Source organism: Primulina eburnea, chromosome 11, assembly GCF_022965805.1.
Source record: "Primulina eburnea isolate SZY01 chromosome 11, ASM2296580v1, whole genome shotgun sequence".
Taxonomy (NCBI): domain Eukaryota; kingdom Viridiplantae; phylum Streptophyta; class Magnoliopsida; order Lamiales; family Gesneriaceae; genus Primulina; species Primulina eburnea.
The window spans coordinates 36189111-36206279 of record NC_133111.1 but is presented as its reverse complement, the minus strand read 5'-3'; the positions used below and the strand labels follow the sequence as shown (position 1 = coordinate 36206279).

Here is a 17169-nt window from a genome sequence, read left to right as displayed (position 1 = left end):
TCATAAAATTAATATAAATAAAGCTATAATGTTAAAATTCACTCGTTCTATCTTAAATACACAGACTTCTTTTGTTTTTCACACAGATTAAGAGATTCACTGAAAAACAAAGTTTATAAACAAATTTCATATTTTGTCTTTATTTAATTAATTCAAAAAATAATTGCCCGTTTTCCAAAACTTAGGTAATAGGATATATCAATAAAAAAATGCTACTAAATGTAGAAATTGGACTATATATATTAAAGACTACCGAAAAAGGAAGGAATCGTATATAATTGAGTTATCATTTTAAAACCTAGTACATTCGTCTCAAATATATAAAGTTATTTGTTTTTCACACAGATTAAAAAATCATTCGAAAAATTTATTTGTTTTCCACACAGATCGACAACATTGCCGATCCATCTCATGTTCCAGATTTCCGGGTTCAATCTTCCGTTGCAAATCTCCAAGAAATTGGCAAATTTTCCCATCTACTTGTATTTAAGGGGTTTGATATTTGTCTGAGGTGCATCCAGGAAATTAGCCAGAAAATTTTCCCATCTCCAAGAAATTAGCCAGAAAATTTTTTGACCTAGAGTTGAATGACTCGATAAACAATAGCGACATTAACTATATATAAGTTACTGTTCTGCGGTTTTTCATCCAATAAAACTCAGTCGATTATTGAATCAGTATATATCCTTGCACTAAACTTTCTTTCAATATAGATAAGCATATAATCTGTCAATAACTCTTTTTTTTATCTTATTCCAGATTGAGGCATTAAGAAATTTCATAGCTGAGAATAATCGTTCAGTTGTTGCCGTAAAAACACGAAGCGTTAAAACAAGTCAAATCAAATCTTTAAGAAAAATGCACCGGAGCCGCGAGGTAGGAATGCTCGGGTGGAAGATTTTCCCCGTCATAGTGCCCCGGGTGAAATTTTCTGCTCGAAACTCGCGTTGGGGCGGAAAAACAGAAAATTCACTAAAAATATACATCATACGGAAGTTAATCTCAAGCTCTATACATACCAAAAATCTAATCTTCTATGACTTCATCAATACATAAGCTGAAAAATAACTACAAAATCAACCAAGCCATAGTTTGAATCTTTCTGCATAATAAATGAAATAAACTAATTAAGTAGCAAAAAACAATCATTTCACATTGTGCATGTAATGCCCAGAATTTTGCTATCGTAATTTGCAATGATTTATTGATAATTGATGTGATTATAGACGGAAAGGATCAGACCGGGAAAGACGAGAAAAGACGTGAATTATGTGCGAGGACAGTACCCCTCGCGCATATACGTGACATGATGCGCGCGCATACGCGAGATGGGCAGAAGACCTCGCGCATATGCGCGAAGAGTGTGCGCATATGTGCGAGCTGCCGAGAACACAAATTCCGAGACAGAATGTCTCGCGCATATGCGCCGAGGAGGGTCGCGCATATGCGCGAGACGTGCAACTTGAAGAAGTGTGCCACCCGTACTTTGCCATGCATATATAATATATAATGAGTCTTCATTCCCTCATAGACAACAAACAAGAAAACGAGAGAAGCTCTGAGGGAAAGTTTCTTTATATAAAGGAATTGAATTCTATTTCAAGATCCGTCCGTTCGATTTTGAATCCGAGTTCAGTACCGTGTTTCTATCGACGAAAGCTTCAACCGGACGTAAGTTTTATTGATTTTCTTTATGATTTTAAAATATGATGTTGAAGGAATCAGATATGATTCATATATGATTTTATTGACATAGTAAACATCGTATAATCGAAATCGGATTGAAGAACATATACCATATGAAATTGTTATGATTTTCAGAATGGATTTGATTGAGATTTGATATCAGATTTGTGTTGTTATCGATTATGACTTGTGGGAATTAATATCTGTTGATTTGTATTGCAGAGTATATTGAGATTGTGCAGTTATGCCGTGGAAACAAAATTAGATTGAGTTCTGATTATACCCAGAATTGATTTGAGTGGTGTATTGATATTATACTCCTCGATATTGTCATTGCCAGATTGAGGATTGACAGGCTTCGCATTCGAGACTTCGACTTCGACAGATTGACAGAAAGAAAGGTATAAATCAATGTTAACCGGGAGATTCGACTTGAGTCCGATTGGACTTGAGTTTCCCAAAAACCACATACTTTATTTTATTGCATTGATGTTTGTAATTCATGAGATTGATATGCTTAGTCTATTGATTTATAACAAAGCGTGTATTGAGTCATGGGCGGAGATGCCTAGTCTTTGGCGGATATGCCAAGACACTGGATGTTTAATTTATATAGATGTTGCATAGGAACAGATCGGCTTCTATTGCGGAGATTCGGTATATTGTAATATCCAGGAACCGGGATCCCTAGATTAGAGATGAGTCGAGTCTGAGATGACGAGTCACTAGTTGATATACAGTTTTATATCGATTCATGTCTGTCAGATTTTGATACATGTTATTGATACCTATTTCATGCTTTTATATATGTTATATGATTGCATGTATACATTGTTTATACTGAGATTACATTCTCCCCAAAATTATCCGGCTCTTGTCGTGTTTGTATGTGTGCATGACAAAAGTTGGGACATGATCAGGGTCAAGAAGATGATGAGAGATTGCAGTTAGCGTGGAGATCCGAATCCGAAGTAGAATAGGATTCAGCACTTGATATATAGTAATTGAACCCTAGTTTGATGTAATTGTACAACACTTGTACTTTTATGTTGATGTTTGTATAAGATTGATTATATTATGTTCCGCATTTGTATTTAAAAAAAAAATTAGACCCAGTTTATTAAATTGATCCAATTAATCCCAAAAAATGATTAAGAAATGAATTAGCGTCTGGGTCCCCACAGTGCAAACTCAATCGAGGCCCTCTCCCGCACAAGCTTTTTCAAATCTCTTACCAGAAATTCCTTTCAAATCCTCGCCCTCACAACTTTTTTCAACTCGAGGCCTTTGCTTAGAAAAGTACAGTTGTTGATAGAGAAATTTCTCTTATAATTAAATGAGTTGAAAATAATTTTAGTGGGCTAAGTTAGTAAATATAATTATTTTATGGACTTGATAAAACTTTAATGTAGGCTAAAATTACACATATACTATAATTACTAATAATTTTTTTTTGATTAATAGGGCTGGAGCCCACCCAGTCTTTGGGGTGGCTCCATCCCTGGGTACATCTAAAACTTTTATATTTCATGTTTGCATGGTTTACTGTGAGACTTGGGTTGATTCAATGGATTGGTGAACTGAGTTTCTTTGGTGCAATCTTCCTTAGTTCCTTAACCATGCTTAGTTGTTGTTTCTCTTCATGCTTCCTTGCCTTGCACTCTTCATGTGTCTCTGTGTGTGTGCACAAAAATTTTAAAGTATTCATTTTTATCAAATTGCAAACAAATTATACAACATTTATTTTCATTTGTGCCGAAACTCACTTATTTATGATAAGAATTTAGTTGCCAGTGTCATGTGTTTAGTATATAAAAAAAACATTATAAGAAGTAGTTTTTTTAAACTTAATCTCATCGGTAAGATATATAAGTTTGGTTCAAGATGATGGTTGTTTCTATCAAAATATATGCACATTTTCTCATGTTATGTACCAAGTTGCGAACAAATTATACTGCAATTGTTTTAATTTGTGTCGAAATTAATCTATTTATGTCAAAAATTTAATTACTGGTATTTAGTGTTTATAAGTAGATAAAAATACGATAAGAAATAGTTTTTGTTATTTATCACATTTTCCACGAAATATTCTGAAATTGATTTCCTCAAATTCAGCAGCATGCTCATTGCCTCAAATTCAGCAGCTTGCTCATTGACTTTTCTGACAGAGTACAAATATCCTAAAACTCTAAACATTGCCAAGGAAGAGTTCTTATTCTTTACACGGTGACTATGTTCGTCAGTCAACTTCGGCTGTCAGTCTATGTATAATTTAATTCATGAGACTTTTAAAAAACAACTTCTTGCTATGATTTTTATTTTCCAAACACAAGATAATATCAACATTATTATCGACACACAATATGTAAATTCGAGTATAATATGACGCAATTCCAAGTTATTGAATTTAAATTATGATACAGTGCATGGAAATTCGAGCAAATATTTTGAGAAAAGCAATGTCGTCTTGATTTAAACTCATATGTATATTTAACTCATAAGAGTTAAGAAAATAATTTACTATCATTATTTTTATCAACCAAACACACAACATTATCAAAATAATTATTTGCACAAAATATGATTACTCGGAAATAATCTAACACAATTCAAGTATAGTTCGTTTAAAATATGACGTCTGATGAGTTTGAGTGAAGAAGATAGTGGTTCCTCTCAAAATATATGCTCGAATTACTCCATTATGTGTCATAATTTACATGAAATACACTAGAATTGCGTTAAGTTGTCCCTGAATTATCATATTTTGTGGCAATAATGTTGATGGTGTCTTGTCTTCGGTAGATAAATATCACGATAAGATGTTTTTCTAACTTTTATGCATTAACTATACATACATACATACATACATACATATATGTGTGTATGTGTGTGTGAATTTGGCTCAAGACAACATTGGTTCATCTCGAAATATATATATGCTCACATTTCTCTTTTATGTGCCATATTTTACACGAAATATACTATAATTGTGTTAGATTATCCCCGAATTATCATGTATTGTGTCATGCTGATGTTGATAATTTTTGGTGTTTAGTATATAAATATCATGATAAAGAGTTGATTTTCTAACTTTTATGCATTAAATATACATATGAGTTTGGTTTTTTAAAAAAATGATGGTTCCTCTCAAAATATATACTCAAATTTCCCCGTTATGTGTCATAATTACATGAAAAATACGCTGAAATTACATTATATTATCTCCGAATAATCATATTTTGTGCCAATAATAATGTTGATAGTGTCTTGTGTTTGATATATAAAAAGAATGATAAGAAGTTTATCTAACTCCTACTCCTTAAATATGCATATGAGTTTGGATCAAGACATATTTGTTTATCTCGAAATATATGCTCAAATTTTTCTTTATGTTCTATAATTCACACTAAATATACTGGAATTGCATTAGAATATCACCGAATAATCATATTTTGTTGCCAATAATAATGTTGACAGTGTCTTATGTTTAACAGATACAATTATACAAATCATAATAATTTTTTTTCTTAACTCTTGCTTCTTAAATATACATATGAGTGGCTCAATAACACATTATATATATATATATATGTATGTATATATATATATATATATATATATATATATATATTATATATATATATATATATATATATATATATATATGATAAAATTTCCCTTTTATGTGTCATATTTTAAATGGAATATACTAGAAGTGTATTAAATTATCTCTGAATAATCATATTTTGTGTCATGATAATGTTGATAGTATTTTGTGTTTGGTAGATAAATATTATTATAAGAATTTGTTTTCCTAACTTTTATTATGCATTAAATATACATATGATTTTGGATAAAGAAAAAAATAGTGGTTCTCCTCAAAATATATTCTCAAAATTTCCCGTTATGTGTCATAATTTGCATGAAATACACTGAAATTCAGTTAGATCGTCTCCAAATTATCATATTTTGTTGAATTGTCTTGTGTTTGGTAGATAAAAAAAATGGTGACAATTTGTTTTCTTAACTCTTACTCCTTAATATACATATAAGTTTTGAACAAGACAACATTTGTTCCTCTCGAAATATATGCTCAAATTTTCTCTTTATGTACCATAATTTTCACGAAATACATTGAAATTGCGTTATATTATTCCCTAATTATCATATTTTGTGCCAATAATAATATTGTGTTTGGTAGATAAAAATCATTGTACAAAGTTGCTTTCCTAAATTTTATACAATAAATATACATATGAGTTTGGAACAAAACAACATTGCTTTCTCTCAAAATATATGCTCAAATTTCCATATGATGTGCCATAATTTACATGAAATGCTCAAGTAATCACATGTTACTCTTTAGGAAGAATATTTCACAGCCATAAAGTATATAAAGGTCAAAACATCAAACACAATAAAGTGGACAAGGTCATTGAATTAAAGTAACAAATATCAACTAGTAACAAGCCATCACATAAGCAATAGATGAAGTCACTGACCTTATCTCCCACATCGTACAATGCAGTCAAATATCCAACCAGTATAAAATTTTCACAAAAAAAAAAAAAAGAAGCTAGTTCATGTCTTATTTGCAACTGCGTCGATTGTGGTCTCACCCATGAAACCGGACTACATTTTGATACACGTGATTCGACTTGCAATAGTATCATTTGATTCTTCATAAACTTATTAATAAAATTCCAATCATCAAGTTTAAAAGAAGCCTCTATAAATTCACAACCGTAGAAAAATAAACATGATAAGCATTCACTAGATTAGTTGAAGACACACTAAAAGTAAAAGAAACTTAATAGCATACTCTTTCAAGAAATGAAACATTGCAAGAGAAAATATCAGAGGTTTACAGTAAATTTTAAAACCACCGACAAAACGAACAAAAACCCGAAAAAAAATCTTTTAGTTTAAGAATGGGGATTTATAAGCAATTTGTCTTTTTTTATTTTATGTTTTAAAAATTTAAAAATATTTATTTATTGTGACACCTAAATCCCCATATAGCGGAGAAGAAACATAAAAGGAGCACCCTATCTTTTCAAAAGGCATTCAATTGGAACAATCGATCGGTTTCAGGAAGGGAAAAGGAGGGAGAAATGCGAATGCCTTTCTCTCTCAGGTGAGATTCATCTTTTTTATTCGTGATTTGTGTATACATTAAATTCAGTTTTTCCCAAAATTCATGTGAAATAATTACTACTTTTCTTGGAATTCCAGGGCTGCTTGACGAATTCGTTTGTTCGTCCTTCCTGTTCTCGATGTTGGTGTTCAGAGCCCTGCTACGGTTCGTATCCATTGGAGCCCTGGTTCTTTATCTTTTCGCCTGCATGGGGTACGTGTATGCTTTTCAAATTTGCTGTTCTCGGTGTGAGCCATTTTTGCTGTTTTCTGTTTGGAATCATGGAAGGACCGGTGGGGTCGGTGGACTTACCTCGCAAAAGTTATTTATTTTTTATGCATAGTTTACCAAGATTCCAAGTTTCAGGAAAATTTTACTTTTGTTCCTCTGATTCCAAATCTGGGTCCACCCTGTTGGTAGGACTCTTGATTTAGCTAGAAATATGGATCATTAATGGTGGGATCTACTTGTTCATCTTTGTGCATTGGTTTGGTAAAGCAAAACAATTTTTTGTTCTTAATTGTATCTTACTTTATTTGGGTCTGATTAGATTAGCTGGGCGTGTGTATCTGTTAAGTTTTGATGGTTTCGGTTTCTTAAAGTTCGAAACCGTTGGTTTCAGTTTAAAAGTTTTTCCAAACCAAAAGCTAACCAGATATTCAGTATCAGTTAAAACCGTGGGTTGAACCAAAATCCTATTATATATGTGTGTGCATATATCTCGGTCTCAGTCACACTCACGTATATCTCTAAGATTTGGATTTAAAAGTATAATATGTTTGTCTCGATTATGAAGTCTTTTTACTCTATATTTCTAGCTTGAGAGTGATGAGTGTTCTTTATCTAGTTAACTTATGGATTTTTGGTAACTCTTAAGATAATTCACAAGTGGTTGGTAAAACCGTTTAAAAAAGATCTTACAATGCTTAAGCTTCTTAGATCTTTTAGAAAAGTTAGACAATATCAATTTAATTTTTGAGATCACATGATTTTTATTCAAAATAACCTTAATGTTTATCATTATATCTCAAATCACTCTTAAAGCTATTTTCTTTTTATTTTTTTCCTCCTTCCACTCATTGATTTGTTTTTGTTTTCTCTTGATTTTCATAAGTCAACTTATTTTGTTCAAACTTCAAACGCTGCAAGATCTTAATCTTCAAATCTATTTTGGAGCCTATAAACTACTAAAACATTTTATTGCCTCTAAAAGCTTATAAGGTATTTAACACGAGCCAAGTCAAACGGGCATGTGATTGTTTTTTTTATTTGCAAGTTTTTGTGGTTTCATTTATTTGCATCATTATGTAGAACAAAAAGTATGTGGGTGTGGGGGAATGTGCTTGCTTTGTGTCCTTGCTCCAAGGTGTGAAAATAGTAGAATGAATGTTTTATTTAGAGACTGGAGTCTTCAATCTGTTATTTTAGAACTCGGAGTTGTAACGCTGTTACATGTTGCTTGACAAGGCTGAGTGGATTTGGGAAATGCCTGATATCTACAATTCCTAGAAACTTTGGTGACTTTATGAATCAAGTACCTTGAATGGGTAATATGAGGGCAACATATTTTTCCTGACCGTAAATAAACTTGATTGAACATCCCTGTTCTATCTGAAAAAGGGGTGAAGGGATTGGTTAAAAACACACGGAGATAGACAGTGTATGCATGTGTTGCTTGAACAAAAAAAAAATAGAGGAATACCATAGGTATTATTGTTAGATTAAGTTGAATTCTTACAGCATGTAATACTATTTGGAACAGAGCAGTGGTTGTCTTGGGTGTGATACCAAACCCAAACTGATTTCGGCAGCTGATGATCCTTTGAAAGGACAGAGTAGCCAAGTTTGGAAAGCGTCAAAAACTAGCAGATCAGAGAGTTTTTTTACCACCAGAACTTGTGAAATGGACAATAGTAATGCTTCATCGCATGGATGCATCTCGTTGACACATGATGCCCTTGGTGCTAGCTCTTCTGTGAAACCATCTGAATTTGTGAATCATGGTAAGATGATTACTATTTTCACTCTTTTCTTCATGATTCAACTCTTCCCAAGCATTGTATCATCATCACTTGGTTTGTGGATCAGTGGAATCTAAGCGCAGAGGCCCTTTGCTGTAGGTTTTCTTCTCTGGAACCAGAGTAGACAAAAATGGACAGGGAATAAAAGGCCCGAGAGTCGGTCACAACAGCTCCTCGAGCCCAAACTAAGGTAAGATTTTACTGTGTTTTGTCATAACTCAGCGCCACAAAGATATTAAATAACTTCAACAAATTAAGTTGAGATCAGTTAACGTCTTGTTTTCAAGATCTTCATTTTCATAGCCTATAAAGTAGTTTTAAGTACTTACTGTGTTTTGTCGTAACTCAGCGCCACAAAGATATTAAATAACTTCAACAAATTAAGTTGAAATCAGTTAACGTCTTGTTTTCAAAATCTTCATTTTCATAGCCTATAAAGTAGTTTAAGTACTTATGTTCCCCTTTCCCTTTGCTTCTCGCTCTGTCCCTTCTCCCTACCTCTAACCCTTGAACTCTTTTGGTGTTTATACTTTGTATAGAATGTTTCTTCTACATACGACTGACCATCCCAACGTATGAACTGATAGAATTTGCGAACAAAGTATGAGAACCGCATAAGTTTATACCTTTTTTTGAACCACCTTCTATCTCCGGCTCCCCTCTTGGTATTTTTGTCTGAAAGTTCTGTCTCTAATTGCTAAAATTTTGGCTTCACAGTTGGAATGCGACCTATGATAGTTTACTAAGCAGCAACAAACCATTTCGTAAACCTATTCCGCTTGGGGTAAGTCTGCTCCCACTCCCTTATAGTGTTATGTGTTTGTTAATTTGTTTATGTGTGCCATTATATGATGGTTTCGACGATTAATTGGCAGGAAATGGTTGATTTTCTTGTTGATATTTGGGAGCAGGAAGGAATGTACGACTGAAGAAAAAATAATTAGAGTAATTATCTCGGGTCGATGTTAATGAAATCAAGTAAACTCTTTTCTTAATTGAAAGCTATGTTGTATATTGGACAGAAAATTGTTGTTGCATACCATTTTTACTCGGGTCAAAAATGATTCTTGAAGTCGGACCCTTACAACTGTTTCCATCCTGTGTACCTGCTATTTTTGTATATGTTTGAGGGTCTGCATCATATGTTGTCTGTGGATAAATGCATATTTAGATGCACACTCGACAATAATTACACACAAGAAAGATCTTGTTGGAACTTGGCTCTAAATATATAAAATCACCCAGCTCGAACTCAACTCCTTCCCAATTTCATGGGTTCACCAAATCTTGACTAATTGGCTCCTCCTGCCAATTTGCTTCGTCTTCATTTTCAACATGGTATCAGAGCAGGAATTGAATCTTCTGGATTTGATTCTAGGATTGATCAACCATATTTGATCGTCACCAATTTCTTCAACATCGAAGTTTCTTTGTCTTTCATTTTGATGGCGTCTGCTGCGATTGATGTGCTAGATCCATTCTATGTAAACTCATCGGACACTCCAGGGCTCAATTTGATCAATGAGCAACTGCTTGGTACTGAAAACTACGGGATTTGGAGCCGTGCAATGCAGATCGATCTGCGAGCTAGGAACAAGCTTGCCTTCGTTGATGGTAGCTGTTAGAAACCGAATCATGGTTCAGACAAGATGCTTCAATGGGAGAGATGCAATGCGATCGTCTTGTCCTGGATCATGAATGCTGTATCAAAGGAAATTTTTGGCGGAATTGTATATTCTACTGATGCCGCTGTAGTTTGGAGTGATCTACGGGAACGCTTTGATAAGGTGAACGGCTCGAGGATCTTTGCACTACACCGAGAAATAGGATGTCATATGCAAGGTAACAGCTCAATTTCTACATATTATTCGAAGCTTCGGCAATTGTGGGATGAATATGCCTCTTTAGTGACGCTACCAATATGCTCATGTGAATCTTCAAAGAAATTCATTGAGTTTGATCAACAACACAAACTCCTTCAGTTTCTCATGGTTCTCAATGAGAGTTTTGTTCACATTCGAAGCCACATACTGATGATGAATCCGCTTCCTACAGTGAGTAGCGCCTTTGCAATCATATCTCAATAAGAATCACATCGGAGTTTGTTGAGTGTGCCTTCATAGCAGCTAGAGCCTTCTGCCTTTTTCTCTGCGCAAAATAAAAACATTAGATGTGAGCATTGTAATATGCTTGGGCATATTAAGAGACTTGTTACAGACTAAATGGCTAGCCTCCTGGACACAAATTTTACGAAAGACCATGGAAAAATGGAAACAAAAAATTTAACAGGGAAGGCTATGACAAATGCAGAGTAGTAGGAAAAGCTCATGCTTCGGCTGTATGTCCTAGTGAAGCCGATCAACCAAATGTGTCCCAAAGTGCAGGATCCTTCTTTACACCTGATCAGTATGCTGACATTTTGAAGCTTCTTGCAAAGGACTAAGTGACAGGAGAGGAAAACGTTGCTACTGCACACATGGCAGGTACTAGATAGTCATACAGCTCCTATCTACACATTGAATGGATCCTTGACTCTGGTGCTAACGATCATATGATTGGATTTACTGGATTGTCACATGTTCTTAGATCTTGTGGAAATGCCGTGGGCTCAATATTATTGCCAAATGGTAGTACCACCAAAATTAGTAGTCTTGGCACTCAATATTATTGCCAAATGGTAGTACCACCAAAATTAGTAGTCTTGGCACCATTCCTATCAATCAAACCGTAACTCTCACAAATGTCCTCGTTGTCCCAGAGTTTCGTCATAATCTCCTGTCCATTCTAAATTCACTAAAGACCATCATTGTTTTGTCACCTTCTTTCCCCGATTTTGTGTGTTTCAGGGCCTATCAAATGGGAAGATAATGGGGGATTGGTAGAGAATGACAGGGACTTTACTATCTAGACAACTCAAGCTTGAAGTTCTTGGATACACAAAATACCTCCACCTCATTTGTTTCTCAATTTTCTATGGTTATATCTTTGTTTTCAGCTGTTAATAATAATAATACCCAACCCACTGATGTACCAACAGAAATTTTGTGGCATCAACGCTTAGGACATATATCTTTGACTCGAATGAAAATGCTACATTTCTTGCCAAATATTTCTGGTGTGTCTCATTGTGATATTTGCCTTTATCTAAGCAAACTCGTGTATGCTTTCCTAAGAAAAGATCTGTCGATTCTTTTGTTGTTTTTCAATTAATCCATATGGATGTGTGGGGATCCTTCCATACACCTACATACAACGGGGAACGATATTTTCTAACCATCGTAGATGACTACACTAGAGCCACCTGGGTGTACTTAATGCACTCTAAGCTCGATGTTCTCCCTATGATTAAGAGATTTCTAGCCTTCACCTAAACTCAATTCTCCGCTGCTGTCAAGGTCATTAGGACAGACAATGCAATGGAATTTTTCCAACATGAGTGCACAAATATGTTTAATGCTTTGGATATCATTCATCAAAGCTCTTGTCCTTATACCCCCCAACAAAATGGTCTTGTGGAGCGTAAACACCGTCATATCCTCGATGTTGCTCGCTCCTTAAAGTTTCAAGCTTCTCTACCCGATATATACTGGGGTGATTGTGTCCTCACGTCCGCCTACCTCATAAACCATAACCCAACACCTCTTCTATCCAACAAGACACCTTCTGAAGCTTTATTCGGTGCTCCTCCTTCTTATTCTCATCTGCGTGTCTTGGGTTGTCTTTGTTATGTTTCCACATTGCCTAAGAGGGATAAATTTGCTCCTCGTGCTAGTACTTGCATTTTTCTTGGGTACTCCAGTTCTCAAAAAGGATACAAAGTCCAAGATTTACTCACAAAAAGAATTCTTGTCTCACGAGATGTTGTGTTTCATGAGACCATCTTCCCATTATCACATACCTCCCATCTTACGTCCAATTTTCCACCCACAAGCGCACCTCTCGACACACCAGTTACTGATCTCCTACCACCTCCACAGCCACAGCCAAGCCACAAGCTCCTAACCTCGACATTTCTTTTCCTCGTCGATCCACTCGTACTTCTCGACCTCCGATTTGGTCTCAAGACTACATATGCTCATTTTCTTCTTCCCCTCACCCCATATCTAATTACCTCACCTATGATAAGTTGTCTCCCTCTTACAGTGCTTTTCTTTCGAACCTCTCTACCAGAAAAGAGCCTTCTTCCTACCATGAGGCAATAGTTGATCCTCATTGGCTTTCTGCTATGGATCTTGAACTACAAGCACTGGACATTAACCATACGTGGGAGATAGTTGATTTGCCATTGGGTAAAGTTCCTATTGGGAATAAATGGGTTTACAAGATCAAATATAATTCTGATGGTAGTGTGGATCGTTATAAGGCCCGTCTTGTTGCCAAGGTCTATACCCAACTTTATGGGGTAGACTTCCATGACACATTTTCTCCGATAGTTAAGATCACTACTGTGAGATGTCTTCTCAGTGTCGCTGCCATGTCTCATTGGCCTCTATACCAAATGGATGTCACAAATGCTTTTCTTCAAGGGGACCTTGATGAGCAAATTTACATGGTGTTACCTCAAGGTCTTCGAAGACGGTTCGTTCGATCCTGGGTGTGGGGACAGTGCCCACACCCCATATCAATGGTTGAGATTCCTCTTAATGGGGAAAAAAAAACTAAAAAAAAAAAATTGGGCCAGAAAAAATTCTGACCCTTGGATGTATCCCTGCAGGCACTGCCTGCAGGGGTAGGATGGAATAATCCGACAGGGGAGGATTGCAAGGGCCTTCGAAGACAGCGGGACTTGGAAGGCACTAAGGTATGCAAATTGATGAAATATTTGTATGGTCTCAAACAAGCATCAAAACAATGGAACATCAAGTTTGCATCCATCATGAAAGGGGCTGGTTTTTCACAATCCAAGCATGACCATTCAATGTATGTCAAGAAAGAGCAAGGTTTCATTACGATATTGCTGGTCTATGTAGACGATATAGTGATCACAAGTAACCATCAGATTTCAATCGACGCATTGAAGCAGCATTTGCACAAGTATATCAAGATTAAGGACTTGGGGATATTGAAATACTTTCTTGGTATAGAGGTTACTCGATCTAAAGATGGGATATGTTTGAACCATCGAAAATATACCTTGGAACTCGTATCGGATGCGGGTTTAGCGGGAGCTAAAGTTTGTGACACTCCAATGAACGATGCTAGTAAATATAGAAGATTGATTGGTTGACTCATATATCTTACTGTTACGAAAACACTAAGTCAGTTCATGAATAATCCTAAGTCGACACACTTGGAGGCAGCCTTGAGGATCCTACGATATCTGAAATCTTCGCCTGGTAAAGGGATTATTGTCTGCCCAAAGTTCTTTATCTTTATCAGCATATTGTGATTCTGACTCTTGGCCCATGACAAGGAGATCGGTCACTGGCTATTGTATTAAGCTTGGAAGTTCGTTGCTGTCATGGAAAACAAAAAAGCAAGCGACAGTTTCGAGGTCTTCAGCTGAAGCGGAGTATAGGGCAATGGAAAACACAACATGCGAAATAATTTGGGTGCTTGGGATCCTAAAGGACATGGAAATGCAGCTAACACTTCCAGTGATGGTTTATTGCGATAGCACGGCTGCGCAACGCCGTGCTCTACATATTGCGGCCAATCCGATGTATCATGAGAGAACGAAACATATCGAAATTGATTGTCATTTGGTACGAGAAAAGATATGTGACAAGCTAATCAAAACATCTTATGTTTCGACAGGAGAACAACCAGCGGACCTGTTGACCAAAGCGCTGGGAAGGAGCCAACATCAGTACCTAATATCCAAGCTTGGAATGCTGGACTTATTCCAAGCTTGAGGAGGAGTCTTAAAGTTTGCATATCCCTAGAGTAGGCATAAAATGGTCTAAACCAGAAAATCGAAAATCCAAATCATAAAAAATTGAAAATCAAACCGAACTGTAATTCAAAGTTTTTATTTTGGTTTTAAACTTTAAGTAAATATATATTTTATTTCTATTTAGATTATTAGTTAATAATTCAAATATATATTATTTTATTTCTATTTATATATTTTTCTATTCATGAAATTTGTGTAACTAATTATAGTTTTACTAAATATAGTTTAAAAATATTTATATATATTTAAAATTTTTAAAATTAATTTTATGCTTTGTTTTGTTTTCAACATCGTCTCTTGGTTGGATATATGTATATAATTTTTTAAGTATAATCTTATCATTATGGATGGTTAAAAGAAACAGGGGAAAATCACAATTATAGTTATGTAGTTAATGGATATATTATACATATTAAAATTTACCTAAGCAAAAATAAAAATAAACGGCGAGTTTTTTCCACCCATTATGAAATATCGAATGTTCTATTTTACTTTTTCCGTTTGTTTGTTTATATTTATTTAATGTTTTTAATCTAGACTTTACTTTGGCTATTGAAGTTACATAGAAAACGTCAAGTTTCAAATAAACAATATCCGATAAGTTTAATAGCTTTCGACGAAAAAAAAATCTAATTACTGGATGAAAAAGAAAGTTTGACAAGTCATAAGATTAAAACACAAAATAAACCAATTTATATGACTAAAATTATAATTTTGTTAATTTCTTTTAAATGGTCAATGTTCTAGACTACATTTACATTGAAGGAGGTTATCATTAGTTTTTATATGTACAAAAAATACAGACAATCATTAATTTTTGCATCTTTTTAGTATTAATTGTAGATTTAGTTTGACAATTGATATTTGAAATAATATAAAATTAGAATCTTATCTTAACGTTACATGTCATTGGATTGATGACCCTCGTACTATGAAAAAAAAATATTTAGATGAATTAGAATCGTCACAAACTGGATATTCTATAGCTAGATATGTTTTAAATGCAGATAAGGTTTATGTTATATAAAAAAAATAATGCCAATCATATTACATGATGCGGGTGTCAATAATATTACGATTAAATACCTTAAAGATTCATTAAAATCATTTTTATAAGATAATTCGTTTCATGTTTGCATATCATATTATTAACTTATGTGTTAAATGTGTTTTATGATGAATGCATGATTACTACGATAGAAAAAATCAAAGTATGTGAGAAATTATTATGTGTGTTAGACATGAATTTTATTGTGGCGATGATAACTAAAACCAGTAGACCAGCATACCAGAACAACAGAATAGCTTATCAGTAGCTGCTGCTCTAGTAAAACTAAACCAGTAAAAAAGGGATAACAATACAAACCAGTAGAGAACGTTTTCTAACGTGGCTATCTTAATTGTTACCGTTAAAGAGTTCCTAGTACTAGTATTAATTGCAGCATTAAATACTATACGGAGTCATTTAATGCATATTACCCAATTAAGTATAAAACAAGACTGATTGTTTTATAGCTTTTCTGCAGGAACCTATTTCGGTAATAAAGCTGATTGTATCAGTTATCTGAAGACTTCTCTGATTGTGAACGTTGAACTCAGTCGATTATATATACTTGGATCAAATCCTTGTTCGATACGACACTTCGCATAATATCATTTTCAAGGAACAAAGCTACTCTCTTATCAAACGAATATCAGTTTTCCTTGAGCACTTTAAAAGTTCAACACAAAGAAAAGTAGCACACGCTTCATAGCTTATATCTGATCTTTTGTAGATCATCTTGTGCTACTAATTCTTACACTCTTCACGATCTTTACTGCACTAATATTTTATCAGAAGAGTCTGTAATCTGAAAAGAGTCTTTTCAGAACTTTGTGTTTCGCATTTTTGTGAGTTGAGAAACTAAGAGTTTCAGTAGGCTGAGGTGTAAGTCCTTCTGAAGTGGGTGTGTACAAGTGTTGTACTGTAATATCCAAAGTCTTTTAGTTATACCTTCTGGAAACAGAAGAAGGGGAGACGTAGAAGAGTTTATCTTCGAACTTCCATAAACAACTGCTGTCTACTGCTTTATTGTTTTTCCAACTACTTCATCAGATTGTTTCCGCACGTTCTACTGTAATCAGGTGAAAGTATTTGCACAAGATCAACTACTATCCTTAACAGGATTTTAGTACCTCATCAGAACGAAAAACGAGTAGAGTTTATTCACCCCCCCTCTAAACTCAACTTCGATCCTCAACAATTGGTATCAGAGCAGGTTATTCTTGTTTGTGAAAAACTACAACAAATGGCACACTTCAGCAAGATCCCTATGTTCTCTAAGGAAGATTTTGACGACTGGAAGATAAGAATGCAAGCTCATCTTGCAGCACAAGATGATGACATGTGGTATGTCATCACAGATGGTCCACTGAAAATCTTAAAGCCT

At 34.6% G+C, this 17169-nt stretch overlaps 1 protein-coding gene across 4 annotated transcripts; it reads left to right on the top strand.

Annotated features, from left to right (window-relative positions):
• The first annotated feature begins 6684 nt into the window (after positions 1-6684).
• LOC140805330 (uncharacterized) lies at positions 6685-9985 on the top strand. Of its 4 annotated transcripts, none has more exons than XM_073161602.1 (6): positions 6685-6823; positions 6922-6988; positions 8591-8826; positions 8944-9034; positions 9562-9628; positions 9720-9985. In XM_073161602.1, the coding sequence occupies exons 2-6, from the start codon at positions 6963-6965 to the stop codon at positions 9771-9773; spliced, it is 474 nt and encodes a 157-aa protein (XP_073017703.1). In that variant the 5' UTR covers positions 6685-6823; positions 6922-6962; the 3' UTR covers positions 9774-9985. The 4 variants fall into 4 exon arrangements, with proteins under 4 accessions (XP_073017703.1, XP_073017701.1, XP_073017704.1 ...); XM_073161600.1 differs by having other exon boundaries at positions 6922-7036; XM_073161603.1 differs by having other exon boundaries at positions 6922-7036; positions 8586-8826.
• The last annotated feature ends 7184 nt before the right edge of the window (positions 9986-17169 follow it).

Excerpts from the sequence above, each read along its gene's own strand:
- LOC140805330 (XM_073161600.1), top strand. The coding sequence starts at position 6,963 with ATGTTGGTGTTCAGAGCCCTGCTACGGTTCGTATCCATTGGAGCCCTG. Across the intron at positions 9,035-9,561 it reads CTCCTCGAGCCCAAACTAAG|TTGGAATGCGACCTATGATA; the intron begins GTAAGATTTTAC and ends TTGGCTTCACAG. Across the intron at positions 9,629-9,719 it reads GTAAACCTATTCCGCTTGGG|GAAATGGTTGATTTTCTTGT; the intron begins GTAAGTCTGCTC and ends ATTAATTGGCAG.